The sequence below is a fragment of the Mytilus galloprovincialis genome, chromosome 4 (assembly GCF_965363235.1).
Source record: "Mytilus galloprovincialis chromosome 4, xbMytGall1.hap1.1, whole genome shotgun sequence".
In the NCBI taxonomy this organism is placed as follows: domain Eukaryota; kingdom Metazoa; phylum Mollusca; class Bivalvia; order Mytilida; family Mytilidae; genus Mytilus; species Mytilus galloprovincialis.
The window spans coordinates 17,538,892-17,565,762 of record NC_134841.1 but is presented as its reverse complement, the minus strand read 5'-3'; the positions used below and the strand labels follow the sequence as shown (position 1 = coordinate 17,565,762).

The following is a 26,871-nucleotide window of genomic DNA, read 5'->3' as shown; positions in this document are numbered from 1 at the left end:
ACTTTCTGACATTTAATGTCTCAGGTGTAGGCACACAGACTATTGATATAGTACATTTTGTCTATTTTTCCCAGCTCAACAGTATTTCAAATTTCATTGTATGGTTACGAATTTGAAAACAAATTTAAAACAAGTACAACCTAGAAACTGTAAGAGACCTAATTTTGTTGGTTGACTGATATCTGCAGTTTTCATTTTAGCCAAAATATGTGTGAAATATTGCACATGCTTTATAACTGTCTTATAAGGGGAAAAAATAAAAATATTGTGAATCAAAAACACAAACATACTTAGCTTCATAGAACCCAGAGTTGTGTTGATGGTATTTGGAATGTGTTTCCTAGTTATTATATATACAATGTACCAAGATTTTGATGAATATGTTTAAGTTGAAAGGCAAATTCTGTTCTTTCTGCATGGTTGCAATAAATGTATCTAAGCATTCTAAAGATTACTTTCATTTTTTTCAGACGATTGATCAACAATAACTTCATGTGTGATTGTCATTTATTATGGTTGCCAAGATATCTGAGGTCACATCGAGGCCTTGGTCTCTATACTGAATGTGATTCACCATCACGACTCCAGTCCATAGAGATGGTAGATATTCCAGAGTCACAGTTCAAATGTCAAGGTAAGACAATTCTGAGGTCAAACAGAGGTCATACAGTGCATTGACCTCTATTCAGATTGTAGCTGTAAGCTTACTAGACAAAAATAAATTTGATGGAAAAAGCAGCTTCATGCAGAATCTTTTCACTAATGGTTGAAATTTAGTATTGACAGCTGTCATAATTTGTGGACTTATAATTATTATTAAAGGTATAAAGTCCCAACTACTATTAAAGTGAATAGAGGCTGAGGTGGGGTATGTGTCAATGACACAGCTACCCAACAACAACAATGAACAGAAAGAGTTTTGAAAGTTCAGACAACATCTTGATATTGATAAATTGTCAAACAAATATTCTATAATTGTATTTTAGGCATGGACAGTTACAAAGCACCAAAATGTGGAGTAGAGGCCCGTTGTCCTAGTAAATGTAGATGTATGGAGGGTGTGGTCGACTGTAGAGATTTGGGACTGACAGCAATCCCTACCAATCTACCAGAAGACACCATCGAAATGTGAGTTTTGTCGTTTTGAATTTCAACATCATTCCTAAATGGTATGAATATCAGATATATAATTATTTTCTATTATACTAAAAGCTCTTGTCCCGAAAATACATGAACTATTTGCACCTGGATGAAGAAAAAAACCAACTAACTCACAGCAATTTATTTCTTTATGCTTGATTTCGAAAGAATATAAATGGGATTAATTTAAATGTTGTTCTTCTTGTACATTCATGTCTTTAGGGAAAAAATATAATTTAATTCACAATTGTGTAGATTTCAGTTAAACATCTTTCTACCTTGCATTTCACTCAACCTTTACTAATATAAATATAAAATTCCAAACTAACGGTAACACATCAATAATACTATAAAGTCAGATGTTTCTCAATACTATAAAGTCAGATGTTTCTCAATACTATCAAGTCAGATGTTTCTCTAGCTTACTGACTTGTTAATTTATTCTAAACCCACCAGTGAATGACCCACTGGGAAAAACTGATCTAGTCCATTCAACTATTGTAAGAAAATCTTCTGTAACATTCCCACACCTATAATTTGAGACACAGTTATAAAGGTGACAAAAAGAACCCTACAATTAACACAAAATAAACCGTAATATCAGGTCTAACACCACGACAAAAAGCTGCTGTTTTTCTTGGTGTAATCCTAGGTAAAAAGTGCATCACTATCATGTATTACCTACCTCAGAGAAGATAAACTGACATGCTACTGTGTAAATATTTATTGTGAAAGACAACATGCATTTGGAACATGTGGTTTAACATATGTAATTATAGTAAAATGAGTATGAATATAACTATGACATCTAAAAAACATGTATTTATCTTGGTAGCAATTATAAAGTTCAGGATATTGTCATGTGATTAATTTGTATAAAATGCATTTAGTGATATGCTAATATATGTGTTATAACTAGAAGTGTTAGAAAAATACCATACCATTCATAAAAGTAGGAAAAGAATAATTCAGGTGTAGGTTTCGTTCTCACAGAGATCAGGAAACTGTGAGCGTATTGGTTTTCAGGTTGTCCTTGTTTATGCAGGACCTTTCAAGAATAAGTAATGTGTCCTTAGTTAAAAAAATAAATTAATGATGATTCACATAATAAAACTTGAAAACTAAATGCACCTGAATCTATGCTGCCAATTAGTATCTCACATGTAAATACCTTAACAGTATATGAATTCCTATATTTTCAGACGTATGGAACAGAACCATATAGTCCATATCCCGTCAGGAGCTTTCAGTGATATGAAGAGACTCAGAAGAATGTATGTATCTACAAATATACAAACTAAAAATTTTATTTTCAATAGTGATTTCTAGGGCTAAAAGAAGAAGATGTGGTATGATCACCAATGAGACAACTCTCCACAAGAGACCAAATGACACAGAAATTATCAACTTTAGGTCACTGTATGGCCTTCAACAATAATAATTGAAGAGATTTGTTGTATCCCTCTCCTTTGTTGCAATTCTATTTCTCTGTTTTCATAGAAAATTTCATCCTGAAAACTCGTAAAATAAAATATTTCAACTGAAATTTGTTACATTTTTGTGCATCTTTGTGGTTTGTATTAGATATGTATCTCTAATGTGATAGTTTGATGTGATAGTCTAATGTGATAGTTTGATGCATTCAAAATTTGTTGTAATTTCATATTTTAAAGTAATATGATAAAGATTTTGAATAGCTCTGATCATTATATAATATAAGTTTTATAAGCCATTAGAAATATTAGAATGGTGTTAACAGCATGTAATATGTAACATACAAATGAAATTACATGATTTATACCGTCAGAAATGTTTATTTGCATTAAATTCAGCATTTACATTAATTCTTTAGAAAATGTAAACAATTAGAAATAATTGAAAACACAATATTTCCGTTAATGTGATACAATAACTAGTCTTAAATTTGATCTAAGACATATTTATGGAATTATATGAAATAAAATTCTTGTATGGTTTTACTCTATGTTAATTTACTCTTGAAAGGTTACACTTTGAATCATTAATTTATTCATTAAATAATGTAAGGGATTACCTATAAGAATTCAATGTATGTATTGTATATATAATCTCCAAGATTGAAATGCAGTTGTCTCATTGGCAATCATACCACATCTTCTTATTTTAATATGTTTGTTGTCAAACATCAAACAATGTCAGAAAGAAAATTTGTTATGTTGATATTGAAAAATGCTCCTGTTTTTCTGAAAGCCAAAGTCTTTTTGAAATTCCAAAGATTCACTAGACAGTAACATAAAAGGTAGAACTGATTGATAATCTAGCCTTTTTGTTAAAAATCTTCATGAACAATCCAGAACTTATGATATATTTGATTTGTAAAATCTCTGTTTAAAGGGCAACAGGACATTTTTGCATCGGAAAATACTCCCCTGTCCTGGGTCAGTCACTCCTTAACCTACAGTATAAATTTCAAAAGTCTTAAGAAAATATTACCACAAGTCCTGGTTCAGTCACTGCAAGAGTTCTAAATTTCAAAAGTCTTTAGAACAGCATATTTTTAAAGTATGCTTGATATGATGATTAATGTCTACCATGTTGACACCCATGAGATAGGTAATGAGATTTCCTGGAGATATGTAATGAGGTTTCCTGATGAGTGTTAACTACTTTTCATGCTATGTCCCAATCTCATAACTGATTCCCCAGCAATGGTTCCATCATAGAAATGATTTACCAGGTCTATAGGAATCATATTTTGTCAGATGGGTGTTTATTCAGGGTGCACCTGTGGAGGAGACAGTACAAATCATGTTTTGTCAGATGGGTGTTTATTCAGGGTGCACCTGTGGATTAGATAGTACACAGGTGATATATTGGACTTCTGATTCATGCAAAAGACTGTCCTCAAACTAGACTTGTAAAGTACATGAAAAATGTATTCAATATGCATCTGTATTAGCATTGGTGTATATTATTAGGTCCTGCTCCTCTATCATGTCTATCTACTTTGAACCTAATGCATAGTTTACATGTTAATATTTGTGATTAGGTCAGTTTGACTAATATTATGTCATCTTGTTTGATTAGCAACTGTATATCTCATTTCTATGGAGAATATTTGTTCCAACATAGGAAAGACATCACTCTGTGTCGGCAGATTATGCTATGCTGGTGGCATAACAAAATTTCACCAGAAATCTTTATTTATAGCAGATTCCTTATCAGATAATAATATTATCAAGTACGACAATACATACCTGTAAACATGCAGCTTTATTGGTTCTCTGACTTAACAGAACAGTGCTAGGATGCTGGGAACTTTTTAGGTTTTAAAACTATTGAAATCTATGCCTTATTAAACTGAAAAAAGTCAAGTTCAGTTGTTGGATCATTATTAATTTTTATGAGGAACCCAACATCCAACCATTTATACACAACACAATTTAAGATTAATGTTTTATTATTAAAATATCAAAACATACTAAATCTACACATAATATTAAAATAAACTGTAACATAACAGTACGTATCTTTCTACATTGGATGACTAACAATATAATACATTATTGGCTTTCTTGGGGCTACTCATTCAAAAGAATTTGAAATAAATATTTCAAACTAATCAAAATATGAGAAAAATAAAAATAAACGATTAGTAAAAAATGTTCCTGGGGTGATCCCCAGAAGTAAACCTATTTGTTCCTCGGCAGGAATGAACCTATTTCCTGGGCTGATCCCCAGGAATGAACCTAGTTCCTGGGGCAAGCCCCAGGAATGAACCTATATGTTCCTTGACAGGAATGAACCTAATTCCTGGGGCGATCCCGATCCCCAGGAATTAACCTAATTGCTCCTGGGCGATCCCAGCGTAGTAAAAATACTACTTAAATACAATTTGTTCCTCAACAGGAACCTATCTGATGTATTATTGAATTGGGGGAGTATGATTCCCCTGGAATTAAAAAGCCAAATAAAATGAGTTCATAAAATGAAAGAGTGAAAGCCCCCAAGAAATATAGTCAGGTCATTTCATGACCAATCTTGTATATCTTGCACTAAAACATATCTCATGCATGGTTTAAATCACAGCACCTGCTATGCTGTAGTTGATGTTTACACCTGTATTAGAACATCTGATCTGTCATAAAAATATTCATCAATTTATTATTAGTAAAACTGATGTATGGAAGGCTGTACACATTTCTCCTAATAATCTGTAAATCATATTAACTTCTTTGAAGAGTTGTTGGAATGATAAAAAAATGATGTTTACCAAATTATTATGACATATGAATTAGTTTATTGTTTTAACAAGGTGTTGTTAAAATCATCAGAGAAAAAAAAGGATAGAGTTTGTGGTTCTTCATGACTTGGCATCTGTTTTGCGATGTGTTGAATCTTTTGCACGTTTAGAAATTACATGAACACATGGCCATCATATATATTTCATAGAACAAACATTCACTTTAAAATAATAATTTATGTGTATATAACAATGATGTTTTATAGTTACAAAAGTATATATTGATCTCAATTTTTTTAAGGCCACATTTATGGGTATTATGTTTTCAGTCTGTGTGTTAATTTGTCTTCAGTTTGTCTGTTTGTCCCACTTCAGGTTCAAGTTGTTGGACAAAGTAGTTTTTGATGAAGTTGAAGTTCAATCAACTTGAAACTTAGTACACATGTTCCTTATGATATGATCTTTCTGATTTTAATGTCAAATAAAAGTTTTGACCCTAATTTCTCAGACCAAATGAATATAGAAAATTATAATGCAGTAGGGCATAATTGTACAATGGACACATAATTGTTTTAAGTCTGTTACAGTTACTGAACTCTGTCTGGTCCTCCCAATATTGACCCAATAATGTGTTCTTGTGTGGGAATTAAAAAAGGAATTGAGTTATGGTAAAATTTGACCATTTTACTACTGAATTAGGAACCTGGAGAATTTTTCATTTAAATGCAGATTTGAGCAGATTTGAAGTAATTAAGATAACAATCTTGTCTTATTATTGACAAATGATATCCTTTTCCTGTACATCCATTATGTAATATTTGTATGACAACTTCTCATTTTATACAATTCTCAATTTCTGCTACACTAGAAAGGTCAATTCTAAGTGATCTTTTACATGTCAGTAAGATGTAAATTAACATAAAAGAATATTATCTAAATTAGTTTTCTTTTTTGAGAGGAATTGTCATTATACTTGGTTTTGTGGTATTATTGTTAGCACAAAACCTTAAATTAGACCTCAATTTAATTTAGGGAATATGCCAGTATCAAGTAAGAAATCTTATCAGTGGTTGACCTTGTCTCCTTGTATTTTCTGACTATACATTGTACTTAGAATTAGATGTCAGATATTAAGTTCTTTCTGTTGCATTCATTTGCACTTGTTTTAAACTTGAGGTAATATAGAGCTTGTTTTAGAAGGTTGGCGAACCAACTTGTCTAATATTTAGGCCAATATAGAGCTTACCTTATAAGGTTGACACTTTTCTAAGATGTGTGATGATATCGAGCTTGCAATATAAAATTGGCACTTGCCTAAGATTTAGGCCAGTATAGAACATGCCTTAGAAGGTTGACACTTGTCTGTGATTTTGGGCAATATAGAGATTGCCTTATAAGCTTTGCACTTGTTTGAGATTGCATGCAATATAGAACTTACCTTATAATTTGACACTTGTCTAAGTATTTGGGCAATATAGAGCTTGCTTTGTTAGGATGACACTTGTCTGAAGATTTAGGGCTATATTGAGCTTACCTTAGAAGGTTGGCACTTGTCTAAGTGAGACAGCAACCCATAAACAAAAATAACTTACAGACATCCAGAGGCCAACATATAGTGTTCAACAATGGGCAGGTGTTCAGTTCTAAATCAGTGAAACATTTTACAGAAACACCAAAGATCTTCTATCAACACCCAACTCTCAAAATAATGAAATATGTTAAAACATATCTAAAAGTTAGAAAGAATCTATTTTAAGTTTGTAAAACTGATATTAAAATTATGTTATCTTTATTTTTCAGTGATCTCAGCAACAACCAAATATCCAAGATTGATTCTGATGCTTTTGCTGGACAGCTATTTCTCAATTCTTTGTAAGTTTAAAGAATAAGCTACCACAATATATTTCGAAAGCTTTATTTAAATGTAGGTTTAAGTCATAGTTCTGTAAAGTAAAAAGCAATGTTAGAAAAGTGATCAAGAATGCTCTCCAATAAACTCAAAATTTATGATAATTTGAGTGCAGGTCTTCTAAAAGTGCAGTCACACTATTTACAATTACAGTTTGCCATAACGAGAGTGTTCTATATAGTAAAATCTCTTTGATTTATCATTTAAAAAGAAAAGATGTGTTATATGAGAGCCATCAATATATTGTATTTCATTTCAGAGTACTTTATGGTAACAAGATAGTAGACCTACCACATGGTGTATTTAATGGTCTTTCATCACTACAGTTACTGTAAGTATACATATCTAATGGCCATATTATGTATTCAATGTAACCATCATTCAATAATTCAAAATATATATATTTCACTTAAATCATTAAGTATTATTTTTGCAACAATTAAGATGCACTTGCAATACAAGATGTCTGCCTGTTAAAAACCTAAACTAACACAAGTTCTACTTTGCTTATACAAAAGGCTTTAAACTAAACGGTATATACCTTTTGGTCATTTTTTTTTCAAAGTTTCAAAGTTTAAATTCATCTTTTTAAAGTGCTCAACTGGTGATAACTGTTAAGTGAAAAGTCAATAGTAAGCTGCAAGAAAAGTGTAATAAGAATATTCTAACCAAGCTATTCCAGTGACTGACTTTATTTCATCTCAAACATTTGATCACCTAGTAATCAGTACTGCTTTAGAAAAGTCATACTTGTTAACATGTATTGCAGAAATCCATTGTATTAAGTTTTTGCAGTAATAGCATGTTTCTATTTGTAGATTATTAAATGCCAACAAGATCAAGTGTATAAGGAAGGATGCTTTCAAAGACCTGTATAATCTTAATCTTCTGTGAGTTTTATCTTTCATATCTGGGTATCAGACGTATATTAATAACAATGTATATATTTTCTGTTGTAAGACAATTGATTTTGTCTGATCTTTAGGCTGTATTGGAAACTGTTTTTGCTTCATGTCAACTTATTAAACATCAAGAAAGCTAACAACTCACATTTTGTCTTAAATTATTAAAGATGATATTTGATGTTCCTATATAACAACAAAGCAAAGCTAGAGGTCTTAAAAAGATGAGATGAAATATATGCAGAACATGAAATTTTGCATACGTAACGACACAAAAAATATACCGGTATATAAAGTTAATTTCCCATTAAGAGCTGATTTGTTGTCATCTTTGAAAGGAATAAAGGAATATTTTATTTGACTTTTAAATTTTTTTTTAGATCATTATATGATAATCAGATTCAATCACTTGGCAATGGAACCTTTGTACCTCTACAGAATATACAGACACTGTAAGTATATAAAGTGACAAGTGACTGTTCCCCCAGTGTGTTGGATAACACAGGTTACACTGAATTGCATTTCACAATAACCGATTAATTAAAAGTAATATAGCCGTTATATAGAACAGTACAATCACAGGTCAAGACAGCTACGTCCAGAAGCTTTTGGAACGGACATAAAAAAAAAATAATAAAAACAACTTGTGTCTGATTCATTTGTCCCTTTTAGAACGACACAATAATTTTAAACAATCTAAATACAGATTCAAAAGAAGTTGAAAAATTACATCACAACTACAGTGAAATTGTCTAATATACCTTATGGTAAAAATAATTATCATGGTAGATGTATTGGTACTATGAGATATAGAGGACATTTTAAAATCTAAAATCTGTGAAACACATAAAAATTGTTTTTACAACAAGAGAAAGAGAAGAATATTTGTTATACAATAATTCCTTCATATGTCGTCCATCTTTGTTATACAATAATTCCTTCATATGTCGTCCAATTTTCATACAACAGGCCAGTTGAATAAAACTTCAATAAAGAACTATTTAAAAATGTGATAGGTTCAATAAAGAACTATTTAAAAATGTGATAGGTTAAAATATCAGCTATATTCAAATGATTTAACAATAAATTGACCCAAGTTTCTGCAAAGGAACCAGAAATTGTTATATTTGCCAGTCATAACAAAAAATCATTACCAAGATAAATACTCAAAAGTAGGTCATTCAGATTTATGAAGATTTATGATTTTGCTATTGGGACACCACAATTGTGATGTTATGTGGGAATTTGAATCCTCGAGATAATTTTTTATACTCTAGGCACCTTGGAAGAAACCCGTTTATCTGTGACTGTAACCTCGGATGGCTTGTGGAGTACCTGATCAAGAATCCCATAGAGACCAGTGGTGCTCGATGTGAAAGTCCTCGTAGGATGGAGAGAAAGAAAATAGCTACAGCTAAAGTCAGCAAGTTTAAATGTAAAGGTTTGTTTTAAGTTGACCCTGTTTAAATGTAAATGTCTTTTGCCATAACCATTCCCAAAATGAACACATAAAATTTCATTTTTTTTGTGTTTTTACCATTTTTCAAATTGGGCCCCATATTTGAGAATTTTGCATTGCAATTGCATGATTTGTGAAAAGTTTTATGTGAATCCTTTCATTGGTACTGAATAACATTGGCATCTCTCATTCATTTATTTGATATATGTTACTGTACTTTTAGTTATTTTTAGATGTTTTATTCTTAGAATTGATTCAGATCATTGGATGTTAAATAGAAAATGAATTATTAACTTTACGGCTTCAATAACTGTAATTATGAATTGTTCCTGCTTGGCAATGATGACCTTCAGTCAGAAATATTAATCTTAAAAAGTAGAATGCTGTACATGATAAGTAGACTTTGTACCAAATGCTTGATTTTGCAGGATATGTATTTATACTGTGAAATTTTATTTTTTTTACATTTGAATCTTTTGCAACTTATCTACTTGCTGGATATAACCCTTATTTACATTTTCAAAAGATTTTACTTTATACATTTATCATTCAAATTTACAGTTATATTTTTGAAAATATGTTAATAATTGTAGGTGCAGAAAATCATAGAACAGAGAATGCTGGGAATTGTATGGTAGACATGGCCTGTCCTGACTCCTGTGTGTGTCTTGGTACTGTAGTGGACTGTTCTGGACGAGGACTTACAGCTATACCCAAAGGCATCCCCACTTACACTACATCATTGTAAGTAAGCTTTGCAGCAAAATGTGGAACATAATATAAATGGATAAGATAGTGACATTAAAAACAAAGATGTAACATTAAAATTATCTGCCTTATAGCACAAAACCAGATTAAAAAATATTGCAGGAAGTTTTGTGTCAAATTAAGCCTCTAAAACTTTCTAATTTCTAGTTGGACTGGAAACCACAACTGCCCATCTCACTATTAACATGTAATTTAAATAACACTTGTGAAAGTATACAAATATCCTTTCTTTGTTAACAGGAAGTTGAACAAGAACAAGCTAACAAGAATAGATTCACTCTCTGAAATGTTGACCCTGCTAGATGGCTTACGATCCATGTAAGTATAAGATGGAATATTTATCTAAGGTTTATTGCCAAGAACAGTAATTTTGACCATAGAATAGAAAAAAGCTGATCTCAATTGATAAATGTTTTTTTTCCTAAATCTATCTTTTTTGAGCTAAAAGAAATCTGTTTTGCTTGGTGAAAAAATATTGTCTGTTTTGCAATAAAATATTAATGATTATATTTGTTCTTATCAATGCTATATCTAAAATTTTACAGAAACTAATCACACATTCAGAATTCTACTTAGTTATTGACAAAAACGTGTGTGACTTTTAGATAAAATAAAACAAATCAACATCAACAATTGTACTGGATTTAAGAATCTTGTGCACTTGTTTTGGCCTCTGGAGTAAAAAGACGTAGATTTATGTTAAGATATTGGTGATCTTTAACATTACTAAGTGTGTGATACAACTATACAATGTGCATTATATCTTGTCACTGTCAAAAAAGTTAATGTCTATAATGACAGGCAATCATTAAGTGAGGGGAAAAAATATACACCTTTTTTTACCATTTATTTAAAAACATGAAAATAAAGTTTTTAGTATTTTTAAACATGTAGTTATATCTAATCAGACCTGATTGATGATATATAACTGGGTAATTTGTACATAAATCTGTAGTTTTATTTCTGTACATTAGATTTCTGATCAGTTAGCTTTTTTTCCTTCAGAGATTTCAGTAATAATCTGATAGATTCTATACATGATATGGCTTTTGATGGGGCCAATAAACTATTAGAAATGTAAGTATAAAACAATATATAGAATACGAGACAGGGAGGACCTAAATCATAGATGTTAACATCTTTAAAGCAATAATTTTAGCTAAAATATGACATTAAAAAATATCATCGATCAGTTAGAAGTAGCTCATTGTGTGTCCAGCATACAATTCATAGGATGATGTAAAATATATTTAGACAAACTATCATACTTTGAGTTCAACAAGTTTTAGGAGGCAGTTAATTCTATGAAGGGCTGTTCTGTACAGGTTTTAGGATGCTGTTTAATGTAAAATCTGTTGCTTTATCTAGAAAATTTGTTCAAAGTATATGATTAATAATAGTCTTAATGTCTTGCATTTCAAATTAAAAGTTTTATGAGATGTGGTATGATTGCCAATGAGACAACTATCCACCAGAGTTAAAATGATGTGGAAGTTATCAAAATTAGGTATACCATACAGCCTTCAAAAATGAAAATATATTTATTATGTCACATGTTTGGTCATAATATAAAAACATCAAAGATGTCATTTGTTTATTATTGTGTTGTTGTTTTTCTGTCCCATTAATGTGTACCCAATGTCTACTTCTTCATGCCTGTTTTGAATTTCCAGTTTTTATCATTTAATTAAATCTTTTATTTTACCAGAAATCTAGCAGACAACAAACTGAGTAAACTTTCGATGAAGATGCTGTATGGATTAAGATCAGTACATACCATGTAAGTTATAGTTCTCATTATAATATTATGTATTAATCAACATTAAACAAACCAAATGGCTACCTCAAATCCAACAAATAAAACAGTATTCTGAAAAAATATTTGTTTTATCTTGGGAGGAGTATGTTCAATATTGTCATCATATTTTAAAGCATCTTAATTGACATAACTTTAATATTTACACCAAATGCAATATAAACAGGCCGAGTTCCATTCATTTTGAGGACTTTGGAAATTATATCAGACAGCACACTCAGTTGCATTGTTTATTGTCGAGCCTGCAACTTTTGTTGCAGAAAGCTCGACATAGGGATAGTGATCCGGCGGCGGTGGCGGCGGCGGTGTTAGCTCACTTCTTAAAAGCTTTATATTTTAGAAGGTGGAAGACCTGGATGCTTCATATTTTGTATATAGATGCCTCATGATACGAAGTTTCCGTCAGTCACATGTCCAATGTCCTTGACCTCATTTTCATGGTTCAGTGACCACTTGAAAAAAAAGTTCAGAATTTTTGTAACGTTGAATTCTCTCTTATTATAAGTAATAGGATAACTATATTTAGTATGTGCGTACCTTGCAAGGTCCTAATGCCCGTCAGACAGTTTTCACTTGACCTCGACCTCATTTCATGGATCAGTGAACAAGGTTAAGTTTTGGTGGTCAAGTCCATATCTCAGATACTATAAGCAATAGGGCTAGTATATTTGGTGTATGGAAGGACTGGAAGGTGTACATGTCCAACTGGCAGGTGTCATCTGACCTTGACCTCATTTTCATGGTTCAGTGGTTATAGTTAAGTTTTTGTGTTTTGGTCTGTTTTTCTCATACTTTATGCAATAGGTCTACTATATTTGTTGTATGGAATGATTGTAAGGTGTACATGTCTAGCGGGCAGATGTCATGTGACCTTGACCTCATTTTCATGGTTCAGTGGTCAAAGTTAAGTTTTTAAGTTTTGATCTTTTTATCTAATATTATATGCCAAAGGTCAACTATATTTGGTGTATGGAAATATATTATGATCTATACGTCAGTCCCGCAGGTTTTATTTGACCATGACCTCAATTGCACGGTTCATTGGACAGTGTTAAGTTTTTGTGTTTTCGTCTATTTTTCTTAAACTATAAGTAATAGGTCAACTATATTTGTTGTATGGAAGCATTGTTAGCTGTACATGTCTGCCTGGCATGGTTCATCTGACCTTGACCTCATTTTCATGGTTCATTGGTCTTTGTTTAACTATCTTGTTTAATGTTAAGTTTATGTGACAGTTGTAATAATGCTTTATACTTAGGACTATCAACATAATATCAATGATTAGTAAAGAAGGCGAGACATTTCAGTGTGTGCACTCTTGTCTTTAATTTTGCTTCAGCATATATAACAAAATTTTGATACAAAGTAAATTCTAGTTACCCAAGCTCATTCAGGACCATTCATTAACTAGACATTTAAAAATGTATCTATAAAATCACATTTTAATTCTTATGCATCATTTATAAATTGAAACTTTCTATAGAATGTCAACTGATTAGAAAAGATTTAGAAAACAACAGTAGTGTAGCAATGTTATTGATGTTTGACAGAAACATCATCATTTGATAAAATCAAATAAAACTGAAAATTTACCACAGAATTCAAAAATAGATTGCATGTGACTTATCTATTGTGAATCAAAATGACTTTGTTTTCTATCAATGTTACTCCTACATATTAACCTAGACATATAGATCAGATTAATATGGAAACTATTGACAGCTATTTCCTCATTGTTATTATAATCATTGCCAAAATTATTGTTAGACAATGCCAGGATCTTCAGTAATCTAGTGATTTGATACCAAATCTATTGCCAAAATCAAGGACCTCTTTATTATTATTATTATAAGTTCTTATCAAACTTATCATAAATCAGGTTGCTGTTTATTGGTAGTCTGGATACAGATCAAAACATATTGCTGATTTTGCAGTAGAATAAGACAAAATGTTTTTGCCTAAATATAATGTTTGTTATTTATAAGTAAAAACTAGGTAAATATTGATGAGACATCAATAAAAATGACACGAAGCACCAAAAGACAACAGAATTGTCAATTATGACCTATATAGAAATAATTTTTTTTGGTATATTTGACAATGAGACAACTTCCCACCAGAGAATAGAGTTTAAATAAATTGGATGTACCGGTAAGCAATAAAAGGCCACTTTACGGCCTTCTAAAAAGAGAAAAATCCTATTCCATATAGGCAGCTTTAAAGGCCCCGATAAGATAAAATGTAAAATAATCAATTGAGAAGTCTTAAATCTAACTTTTGTTTCATTAATGAAGTGTTTTAGTTTAATTTTAAATATTTTCTTTTACAGTTCATTAGACAAGAACCAGATAACATGTATAAGTAATACAACATTCTCAGAGATGCCAAATCTCCGTCACCTGTAAGTATACAATGTTACCCTTAGATCAGAGGGTGAAGTTTAGGGATAAAGGGGGGAAGTGCGGGACAGCTTGTCATATATATAGGTCTATGTTAAAAAATTGAATAATTGATAAAAGTGGAATCCCTCTTAATCAATGGTCCTATTTCTTATCAAATGTCTTTATCAACTATTTTGGAAAAAATACCAGTACATCATTTATGTTTTAGATACACCTATAAGGATGTTAGGATGATAGGGTGTATGTAATGTATACATGTACAAAGATATTATGATAATTTGAAAAGGATAGATTTCAATATTTAAGGAGGGGGAGATTTTCAGATATTTTAACTAATGGTTTATTTTAAAGCATGATAAATGCAGCATATTCAATTACGTTTGATGACATCATAGTACAAATTATGATAAAACTAAATACTATACTAGAGAGCAAGATCAGTATCATTTCAACTATATTTAAGTGTATCTAAATAAAATCAAAGGAAGAATATATAATGTTCTTTTATTTTAACATACTGCTAATGCTTATAATTATTTCCTTCATGAGGAATGTTACATATTTCCAGAATCTTTTACAGGAATTATGTATTGCAAAGTAAATGGATTAACTGTTACTTTAAAATGATAACATAAAGCTATTTCCAGCTGATATTAAATTTGATAATAGCTGATAAATTCTTTCCTATAAACTGTAAATGATTTTGTTAAATCTTTTAAAATTTATAGCTATTATACAAAATACATCAAAGTATGAAATGCGTATAAGTGTTTACAGTTAAGTAAGCTTTAACATATCTCATAAATTTCTCCTAACATTAAGGAATAAATAGAAGTACATTACTTTTTTAAATGGTAGCTTGTTTTATTATAAATATGGGAAAAACATGCAGGATTGATTTTGAGTATGAGTACGGAAGGTATTATAAAGTCTGCTAAAATAGGCATATACCTACTCCATGACATTTTGCTAAGGACAAATATTTTGATAACAGAAAGATTTCAGATAAAGAGTTGTGAAAGTTTGGCCTTTTTGATTGGTTTTACTGTTGTCAAGCTTTAAAGTTTCATTCATATATATACTTTTCCTTGTGTGCAGTCTGTTTTGATGCTTATAAACATTATCAGTTTTGATGGTGCCTTTTTTCTTTTATAAATGTGGTTAGGATTGCTGCTTATTTCCAAGAAATACTTTTTTGCTTTGTTTAAAAATATGTGAAGACTTTGGGATTAAAATGTTTTTTTACAATATTTTGTTATATCATAATTATTGATTAGGATATCGTGATGAACTTTATTTCAATGTTGATCGATACATGTCATATATTATGTAAGAATAGAAATATGATTTGGTAGCTAATGAAATAACATGTAGTAATAATGTAGCATAATAACAAGTTTTGGGTGATATATACATTAAGGTACTACATTTAAAAGCTGTATGAAAGTGATGATGTTATGTTTCTGTATTAAAGTGAAGATGAAATATTTGTATTCGATTTATCAGAAGCAGCTACAGAAGAATTAGATAATTATCTGCATATAAAGCAGTATAAATGTTCTGGCTGTTGTTACTGATGTATCAAGATAAATCTATCTTTTATTCAAATTAATAATCTTTAATGTTTTCTGGAGGCTATAGCATAGTTCTACTGTCTGTTTAGTGTTTATGTTACTGATGAGGCCAAGAAATATATTTGCTAGTTTTCTGAAGGCAAAATCATTGCTTATTTATTTAAGCATAAATGTTATATCAAGAACTTATATTATTGTTTCTTCAGTTTGATTACATATTATTAAGGTCAAGAGGAAATTTTATCAGATAAAAATACACTTGTAATATCCAAGAATGCAGTGCATTTTTTTAACTTCAGATGTGTTTGCTTGTAAAGATATCACCATATAGTTATCTTATTTATAAAATAGTTTATGTTCATTATAATTATTTACTATATTAAAAACTAAACTTTCTTTATTTTCAGGTCATTATTTAATAATCAGATCAGATGTGTGATGGAGGGTGCGTTTGATAAACAACATTATTTAGCACGTTTGTAAGTTTTCTCTTTGTCTTTTTATCTAGTATACTTTTAAAATGAACTATGCAGTAGGCCTGTTCATGCTTTCTTTGCAAGATTTGCATATAGTGTAGAATGTGACATTTAAACATGATTGATATTAGATATATATCAAATACTTTGAGAATTTAGTTTATGTTTATGGATGTAAATATTTGTGGTTATTTTTCAAGGAAAAACATTGTTAGGTGGGATTTTAAATTTTTTGCTTTGGACTTATAAATATCAAGTCATAGTAATTGGAATATTTCCTTTTTGGGTAACCTATAGAAACCCCTCAATTCTTCACAAGACATTATTGAATATGGATACTTATACTGTGACCAAGAATTAAAACTTTATGTTTTGAGCGTTTTAACTCTTTGATTTGATTGGCTGTTAGTGAATTCTATAAATAATTTAGAATCCATTCAATATGTCAATGAATTTTATTGAATACCAGGTGTCCTGAGATATACTTCAAGGACTTTCAATTCAGATTTTTATTAAGTCCATTAATCAGTCAATAAATAGATACTTAAATGTCTAGACCAGTTCATCTTTTTCTTTACAAAGAAATACTTAAATACTTCGCATTTATCAAAATGTTTAAATACATAATTAATCAAAGTTAATCAGGATGAATTAAGTGTATGAAAGTGTTACTGTTATTGTGATAAAGTGTCACCTTATCAATAACATGTAAAGTTAGATTGTGTAATACAAAAACTTATTTCATTCTTCACAATTTAGACTTAAGTACTGCCTATTTTATTTGTACCTTTGAAAGTCATTGAAGTTACATACAGGGGATATCATTGAAATCTCTCTAAAGCATAAGGTCCCAGTAACAATGGAATGTCTAGTATGGAAACAGGTTACTCTGCACTAGTAGAATGGTGTTATTTCTAACTTTATAAATTACATGAAAATCTGAACTTTCGTTTTATTATCTGTTTGAACTACTATTACAGATTTACAAATATTTGATAAATGGATTTTACTTGTTTATCAATTGGTAACCTTGATATTACTTTGTTTAAGCAGTTCCAACACATTGTTGTGACATTAAAAATAGTGGTCAGTTTCTATGAAATTCTTATATTTATTGCAGTGCATATGTTTTGGAATCAATTTCCAGAAATCATATTGTCAAAAATAAGAAAATGTGATTTCTAAGGAGATACATGCCATTGTATGACCATAAGTATTCTCTGCATACTTAAATCAATTGTATTACAATACCCCTCCTAACACAAAAGTCTGTCCTCGTCATTTCTCTGAAATACTGGATCATATTCATATAATCTATCATATTGCCACTTAAGTCCTACATGTGAAATCAACATGTAGAATGAATTCTTTTCATTTGAAGGCAGTACTGGTAAATGTATACTGAAATATTTATTCTTAAGCTACATTATTAAACTAAGGTCCTTTAGGTGTTTTTTTCACAATCTGCTGTGGTTTATTTTGGTACAAATACCTAAACCTTGTGTTTTGTTTTCAGGAATGTTGAAGGTAACCCCTTCAACTGTAATTGTCACCTTGGCTGGTTACCTGAGTGGTTGAGTATGAGGAACATTATAACTGGTAACCCAACTTGTAATGCCCCTCATCAGTTTAAGGACTCAGCTATCACAGATCTCAAGGCCAAAGACTTTATTTGTGAAGGTTAGTAAATTTAACCTATCATCATTTGAAAGACTAAATTCGATCATATATTTATTGTGTGTTACGAGTGTTAAGTTTTACATGACATTTTCTGAATTTGTATTTAATAACAGTTGCTAGCCACATTATATAAAATTTATATATTTTGTACATAAGTTAAACAAATCGTTGTTAAGATGAAAATTTATGCCTCTAAAATCAAAATGAATTCTTCAAACAAGGTAAAAAAATGCATCGATTTATAACATATAATTTGCCCATTTCTTGTATCTATATTTTATCCATTGCAATTCCTTCTTTTTCATGATGGTAATTATAGAGCATGGTCAATGCTGTAGACTAATTATAGTAACATATAATGTGTTTTAAATGTAAAATGTCTCACATTTATTACAGAGAGTAGTGATAGAGGCTGTAATATTGGTATACCTCCCTGCTGTAGTGATGGTCCTCTTGGTAAGTTATTGTCTTACACATGTCATTTTGGGGGACCTTTATAGCTTGCTGTTCGGTGTGAGCAAAGGCTCTGTGTTAAAGACCGTAGTTTTACCTATAAGGGTTTACTTTTATAAATTGTGGCTTGGATGGAGAGTTGTCTCATTGGTACTCATACCACATTTTCTTATATCTATTGTCTAAATGTTTTATACAACCATACATATGTTAATCCGATTCTCTGGGGAGAGGTCATTTCTATATATCTTTAAGCACAGTAATATAATTTGATTGCAGAGTTAAAAACTGAAGCATTAACCCTTCTGAAATGAGGCAATAAAATGTTTTAACCCTATGTTGAACCATTGTATTTAAGAATGGGTGTATATCCAGCTGTTGTAGGGTTATAGCTGTACTTTCTATTTACTTACAAGTAGCATGTGCAAAAACTAGCAGAAATGTGGTACTAAACTGAATTCTGTCATTAAATCTCCATTTATCTGAGATTTATTGTCACACCTATAAACTGTATAGATGAAGCTTGTTGTTGCAGTCTGTTATTAAGCAGTGCAATGGTCCATTTGTAAACCTTCATTGAGTAAAGCTATTAGACAGAGTAATTAAAGTATCCATAATGATTATTGTTATATTAGCATGTTATTTTGTATGTAGTTATCATACAGTTTTTGTTAATGGTTAATTGCTGGGTAAGATAAGTGATCCTTCAAAAGTTCATTAACACCTGCTTGTAGAAGATCCTTGAATTAAAAAGACCATTTTCAAATGTTTCCTGTTAAAATCATTGTAAATCACTTAAACTTTGTTTTTGAAAGATATAACATTATCAACCTTTTTAGTTGACTCTTGAAACACTTATGTTGTTTTTACTTTTCTAAACAGCATCTGCTGCAGCTATTTCTCTCAGTAGTTTTTGGAAAGTAACATACAAGTTTTCATGGTCCAATAGACACACATTTCTGTTTTTTGATTTGTACTACAAGATCACAACTGCCACCTTACAATAGAATTGTTTTCTTTTAAGTGCAACAATACAGTTATTGTTAAATGTACTTTAATATTTGTAGAGTCCGTTGACAGTTGTCACCCTAGAGCCTTCTGTCCACCTAGCTGTACTTGCACTGGTACTGTGGTTAGATGTAGCAGAAAGAACCTTAGTACTATTCCAAGTGGTATACCACAAGATACGACAGAACTGTAAGTTCATTCTGAAATAAAAAATGAACTTTAGCTAAGTTATTAGTTTGTTGTAAAACGTCTTCTTATTTGAAACCACTTGATGGAATTAGACAAGTTGTTATTCAAAAATTGATTACCAATTAGCAATTAAAGATCACTGCCTTTTTCAAATTTCAAATTATTTACTCTTTATATGTGGTGCTAAAGAATTTGATTTGGTTTTATGGGTTTTAAGAAGCATTCTTTTCATAGATTTTTAAACTGTATTTCTCTAGAGAATGCATGATTCTGTTTTACAACTTATGTACTGATTGTACAGATGGATGTAAAGTTTACATGATCTTAACTCTTTCAAGTTGTTTTTTTACAAATAAGCTGATTTGCAGACGTAATATGTTTTATAAACTTTGTATTTCAAAAGTGTTACTGTAAAAACATTTATGGTTTCTGTTTTTTCCTACAGATACTTAGATGTAAACAAGATAACTCACCTGACTACAGAAATAGGGTCACTGACAAACCTCAGAAGACTGTAAGTACTGATTTACAGTTTTTTTCAGTTATCATTTTTGTTTTTGTCTTTTAACCTCTATCAATTTTAGTTCTTTCTTTAAAGCCAATTAGCAAATAAGTGAAGTTAAATTGAATGTTTAATTTCTTTTTTTTTTTCTTAATCGTAATTGCCATAGGTGTTGAATAAATGAAAAAAATGTTGTTTCGTTTATGATTTGGCTGTACAATGAATAATGTAGTTTTATTGTGATTTTTACTGGTTCTATGAAAAAGATGTCGTTTGGTTTATGAATGGGAAAAAATGCAGTGAACTTGGCTATACAATATATAATGTACTTTTTTTTATGATTTTGACTGGTTCTATTTACAGAGATCTGAGTAACAATCTACTGGTAACCTTGCCTGAGAATATCTTCAGTAACTGTACCCAATTAACAGCATTGTAAGTATATAGTGACAGTAAGGATTTCATGTCATTCATAATTCATGTCACACACAAACAAAAATATGAAAAAAAACCTAAACGATCCATCATTGGTAAATATTTATATACAAAAACAATACATTGTACAACATAAAAAACAAAATGAGATAAATCTACATGATAAATAAATCAGTACAAGTAATGCTTCTTGTCAACAACAACAATGTCTTTATTTTTGTTTAAAAAGAGTAGTTTCTGAAGTATATCTCTATCTAAAAAAAAGTTGATGTTATATACTAAAGATGGGAGCTCTTCAAACTGTTGCTTTTTGTGGTTTTCTTGTTTCGTTTGATACCCCTGTCACTCATTGGCCAGCAGATACTTGCATATGTAAATTCAACTCTTCCATGCTTTCAAATCAAACAAATTCACTATGATATTGAATTGACATTAGGTTTAGTTTACTTTGAACATACTTATAAATCTAACAATTTAAAGATGCAGAAAGTGGCATCAGCATTGACCTCACATATCTATTTCTGATGCCATTGAATTTTCAAACCGTACATAACCAAAAATATATTATTTGTTACAGAATATTGAGTTATAACCATTTAGAATGTATGGCAGACACAACTTTATCCTCCCTCAAAAGACTTAGAGTTCTGTAAGTATAAACACATTTTTTTATGAAAATAAAAAACAAAAACAAAACATGTAACTCTTGAATAATTTAATAAAACTTATTTTCCTGGTGATGTTTTCTGTGGATACACTAATGAGAGATGAATAAATTGTATTAGATTAGGGAATCCACATATTGAGCCTTATTTTTTATATATGCATTTGAGTTCACAACAGCAATTTTTGTTTGTATTTTTAAAATTACATAAAAGATAAAAATTGCATGACTATTCTTAAACCATGAATACTGTCTTTTTCAGGTCATTACATGGTAATAATTTCTCCACCATTCCATATGGAGCCTTCAAAGATCTCATTTCTCTCACTCATTTGTAAGTATAGTGAAATATTTTATCTTATGTTGTAATTGATTTATGCTTTGTAACATTTAGAGTTTAATGTGGAAACATTACTGAATACTTGACATCCCACTTGTAAACTGGACAAGGCTTCTTACATTTATGAAAAAAACATACACACCAAAGTTAATATTACAAACACTTTATAGAATAAAAAGATTATTTGACATCAATATTATATTGTACAACACCAACAAAATACACATTTTTTTTTCTTAATTTTATAACACATTAAGATACAAAAAAGAATATGAATATTGGGTATAAAGTCAAGGAACAGCAACTAAACAAAATTATAAAACAAGAAAAAAAATCTAGAGGTTTATTAAAGATCTTTAATTATAATAGACAAATGTCTTAACCCTATTTCAAGCTTTAAATTGTCCAAAGTCTATGTTTTTTTGCCACACATACATATATCTACATTAATGTTTTCTTATTTTATCATTTAGAGCTTTAGGAGGAAACCCTTTCTACTGTGACTGTAATTCTTACTTTATCATTTAGAGCTTTAGGAGGAAACCCTTTCTACTGTGACTGTAATTTGAAATGGTTGTCAGATTATATCAAGAAAGACTACGTAGAGTCAGGTATAGCCTCCTGTGCTGGACCTCTACAGATGACCAATAAACTTATATTGACCACAGATTCTACAGCATTCCAGTGTAATAGTAAGTGTTCTTACATAAGAAACAGCTAATTCAGGAGGCTCAAGGGTATAAAAATTTCAGCAAAAATTTTACACATATTAGTAATCTCACTATTAGTTGTTACTTTATGATATGGTAAAAAAATCAACCAATAAAATCAATTTGTTTTGGCCCCACATGACTTTTAAAATGTTTATATCATTGAAAAAGCTCCAAATTATCTCCCTTTAGAGCAAAAAGCCTCTTGTTTTGGCATTATAATTGATATATCTCTTTTAACTCATCAGTGACCTATATTTTTTATTTTTTTTTCAAATAAGCTGTACTTAAACTAAGCAATTGTAAAATTTAAGCAATTTCTGTAATTAAGTTCTTTTTTTATTTCGATATTACCTCTATTTCTCCTATTAGTTCATGTATATGATAAAGGTCATTTATAGAAAAAAAATTAGCTAAATCCTACTTTATAACAAAATATATTTATACCCACGATCCCCCTTAACTATAAAGTAAGACTTATAATTTCACATAGAAGTATCTTATATAAAAAAAATTGTTGATGATTAAAAGTTTTATTTTGCAAATCAGTTTGTCAAAAAAAGGAGGATACATATGAGATTACAACCTCCTTGGACAAACCTATCCACTGCATTGTAATGAAACAGTAAAAAGTAGCACATATTCAATGTTGATAATGAGAGGTTGAAAATTATTAAAAAGAAGAAGTGTCTGTCTTTGTAAGATTTATACAATATTTTCCATTTGTAAACTTTTGGTGTTGATTTCTGTAGTATTTATCTGCAGCAAAAGAAGATTCTGGACTCCTCAGTAAATGTAATGCCTGCCACAAGAATCCCTGTCTTCATGATGGCACCTGTCAACTTCAAGACTTCAAGAACTTTACTTGTCAGTGTACACCTGGTTACTATGGCAACACATGTCAAAATGAAATCAATGCTTGTTTTGGTAATCCTTGTGTGAATAATGGAGAGTGTAGTGTGTTACATCATGGAAGATTTCAGTAAGTCAGGGAGGTTGTAATGGATAACAATGTCATTATTAATTAACATGGTTTTACTTCACTGTATAACAAAATATTACATTGTATGATAAAATTCTTCATTGTATGATAAAATTCTTCACTGTATAACAAAATATTACATTGTATAATAAAATTCTTCATTGTATAATAAAAAAACTTTATTATATACTTAGTAGTAAATACAGATAAATTGTATGTGTAATACAATCAATGGCAAGCGTGCCTTATCAGCCACCCGTGATGATATCGATATCAGCCACCCGTGATGATATCGATATCAGCACGGTTGCAAAAGCTTTATCACACCTTTAATCTGTATGACATCACGTCACCGACTGCAATCACTGTTGCAAAAGCTTTATCAAAATCTGTATGACATCATGTCAAACCTTCTTATCTGTATGACGTCATGTCACATAAAAAAACATCTACTTCAGGTATATGTATATAATAAAGTGTATATAAAATTCTTCATTGTATAATAAAAAAACTATATTTACTGTGGATTCATTAATATTCGTTGGATACTAATTTTCGTGGATTTCATGGGTACAGGGAAACCACAAATTTAAATGTTCAACAAATTACAAATTTTCTAAAGGAATGTATGCAGACTTTGCCAAAACAACGAAATTAAATATCCAGAAATATTCAAGTTTTCCTCAATTCACGAAAATTGGTACCCACAAAAATAAATGAATTCACAGTATAACAAAACACTACATTGTATGAAACCACATTTTATAAAAGCATACTGCATTGTATAATAAAATGCAACAGTAATTCAGATTATTTAGAAACCACTTTTCGGTTTATCTTTAATTTAGATGCAGATTAATTGAACAATATTCTTAATCATTATTATGAGAAAAAAGATTTAATTAAAAAAACTGTTGTAGGTGTGCCTGTCCTAATGGTTTTCGAGGAGAGAGGTGTGAAGAAAATATAAACGACTGTGTTCAACACAGATGTCAGAATAATGCCACATGTGTTGATGGAATACAGACATATACATGTAAATGTGCCATGGGATTTAATGGTTAGTCTTTTTTATAAGAATAAGAAGATGTGGTATGATTACCATTAAAGTGAGACAACTCTCCACAAGAGACCAAATGATACAGAAATTGACATCTATAGGTCACCCTACTGCCCTCAACAATGAGTAAAACCCAAACCACATACTCAGCTATAAAAGGCTCTCTCTCATGTATGTCATCATTATGATGATTATGAAAAGGTTGTTAAAAACTTCCATTTGTTGTATCATTATGATTTAACTGATTAAATACCATTTGAAATAAAAACTTTTAAACAATATCTGATTCTAATTCTCAGAGCTTTTGGCCATTTTCATAATAATATAACTTTAAAGTTTAATTTTTTTTGTGAGTACATTGTTTTTAACGTATGAGAATGTTTTTTTAGGTAAACACTGTGAATCCAAGATTCCTTTCTGTCAAGGTGTTTACAACTTTTGTCAAAACGGAGCCAAATGTATCAGCACAGACAATGATTATAGGTAAGTAAAACAAACAAAAAAAGTGTTACAATGATTAGAGGTAAGTAAAACTAAAATTACATGTGTTACAATGATTATAGGTAAGTAAAACAAAAAATACATGTGTTACAATGATTATAGGTAAGTAAAACTAAAAATACATGTGTTACAATGATTATAGGTAAGTAAAACTAAAAATACATGTGTTACAATGATAATAGGTAAGTAAAACCAAAAATACATGTGTTACAATGATTATAGGTAAGGAAAACCAAAAATACATGTGTTACAATGATTATAGGTAAGGAAAACAAAAAATACATGTGTTACAATGATTATAGGTAAGGAAAACCAAAAATACATGTTTTACAATGATTATAGGAATAAAGGAAAACAAAAATACATGTGTTACAATGATTATAGGTTAGGAAAACCAAAAATACATGTGTTACAATGATTATAGGTAAGGAAAATCAAAAATACATGTGTTACAATGATTATAGGTAAGGAAAACAAAAAATACATGTTACAATGATTATAGGTAAGGAAAACAAAAAATACATGTGTTACAATGATTATAGGTAAGGAAAACAAAAAATACATGTGTTACAATGATTATAGGTAAGGAAAACAAAAAATACATGTGTTACAATGATTATAGGTAAGGAAAACAAAAAAATACATGTGTTACAATGATTATAGGTAAGTAAAACAAAAAATACATGTGTTACAATGATTATAGGTAAGTAAAACAAAAAATACATTTGTTACAATGATTATAGGTAAGTAAAACAAAAAAATACATTTGTTACAATGATTATAGGTAATGATTATAGGTAAGTAAAACAAAAAATACATTTGTTACAATGATTATAGGTAAGGAAAACCAAAAATACATGTGTTACAATGATTATAGGTAAGTAAAACAAAAAATTCATGTGTTAGGCCAACTAAAATTAATTAGTAGATTTTCATCCAAATTTTTGAAAAAAATGGGGCGGGTGGGAGGATTTTATTTTTTAAATTTTATTTCATATGAAACCTTCTTGTCACGTGTTATTCATATATGCAAGTGTAATAATAAGCTTATATCATGTAAATACATCCTAAGCTTATATCATGTAAATACATCCATAAGGTATCGTGTGTAAGACAATAACAATCAAAACCAATGAGTAACCAAAGACTCATGAAACCAAAAGACATTTACATCAACAGTTACAAATAATAAGTAGGAAACAACAACTCCACTAAAAACCAGGTGTGAAATCAGGTGCTCTGGAAGGGTAAGCATTTCCTGCACTGTATACGGCACCCGTCATGTTATTTCTTTGTTCAGTTCGGTAATGACGGAAGGTTGTTATGACTGAGGAAAAATATCACTGAGATATGATTTCTGACACACTTTTGTAATGATAGCTAATCAGCTCATGATGGCGACCATAAAATTGCTTGAGCGATGACCTTAATTTGATTGATTCTTAGTCCTGTCTTATCAACTTTTGAGAAAGCAGTATTCGTTGTTCAACAAAATCAATGTACGTTGAGCTTAAGCTCTAAAGTAATGTATCAATTGAGACAAATATACTCCATATGCTGGTGCCGCTTTTTCAAATTCGTAAATATATATCTCTGATTTATAGCAACCACTATTCTACATGTAATTGCTGTTTTAGAAACCTATTTTATAGTAAACAGTAGAAATGTGGAGAAATGCT

General features: G+C 30.1%; 1 protein-coding gene across 3 annotated transcripts in view; it reads left to right on the top strand.

The window, feature by feature from the left end:
- Window positions 1–26,871, top strand: part of LOC143071521 (slit homolog 2 protein-like) — a 79,490-nt gene that overhangs the window by 44,437 nt on the left and 8,182 nt on the right. For 2 of the 3 annotated variants that reach the window (XM_076245877.1, XM_076245875.1), the window contains 25 exons: window positions 471–634; window positions 987–1,128; window positions 2,343–2,414; window positions 7,163–7,234; window positions 7,531–7,602; window positions 8,090–8,161; window positions 8,554–8,625; window positions 9,451–9,614; window positions 10,226–10,376; window positions 10,641–10,718; window positions 11,406–11,477; window positions 12,109–12,180; window positions 14,546–14,617; window positions 16,600–16,671; window positions 18,185–18,348; window positions 18,745–18,804; window positions 19,869–19,998; window positions 20,444–20,512; window positions 20,864–20,935; window positions 21,513–21,584; window positions 21,862–21,933; window positions 22,468–22,631; window positions 23,415–23,631; window positions 24,552–24,691; window positions 25,081–25,174. In XM_076245877.1, coding sequence (XP_076101992.1) covers window positions 471–634; window positions 987–1,128; window positions 2,343–2,414; window positions 7,163–7,234; window positions 7,531–7,602; window positions 8,090–8,161; window positions 8,554–8,625; window positions 9,451–9,614; window positions 10,226–10,376; window positions 10,641–10,718; window positions 11,406–11,477; window positions 12,109–12,180; window positions 14,546–14,617; window positions 16,600–16,671; window positions 18,185–18,348; window positions 18,745–18,804; window positions 19,869–19,998; window positions 20,444–20,512; window positions 20,864–20,935; window positions 21,513–21,584; window positions 21,862–21,933; window positions 22,468–22,631; window positions 23,415–23,631; window positions 24,552–24,691; window positions 25,081–25,174 — 2,601 coding nt within the window. The remainder of the gene's footprint in view (window positions 1–470; window positions 635–986; window positions 1,129–2,342; window positions 2,415–7,162; window positions 7,235–7,530; window positions 7,603–8,089; window positions 8,162–8,553; window positions 8,626–9,450; window positions 9,615–10,225; window positions 10,377–10,640; window positions 10,719–11,405; window positions 11,478–12,108; window positions 12,181–14,545; window positions 14,618–16,599; window positions 16,672–18,184; window positions 18,349–18,744; window positions 18,805–19,868; window positions 19,999–20,443; window positions 20,513–20,863; window positions 20,936–21,512; window positions 21,585–21,861; window positions 21,934–22,467; window positions 22,632–23,414; window positions 23,632–24,551; window positions 24,692–25,080; window positions 25,175–26,871) is intronic. The other variant, XM_076245876.1, reaches the window with a different exon arrangement.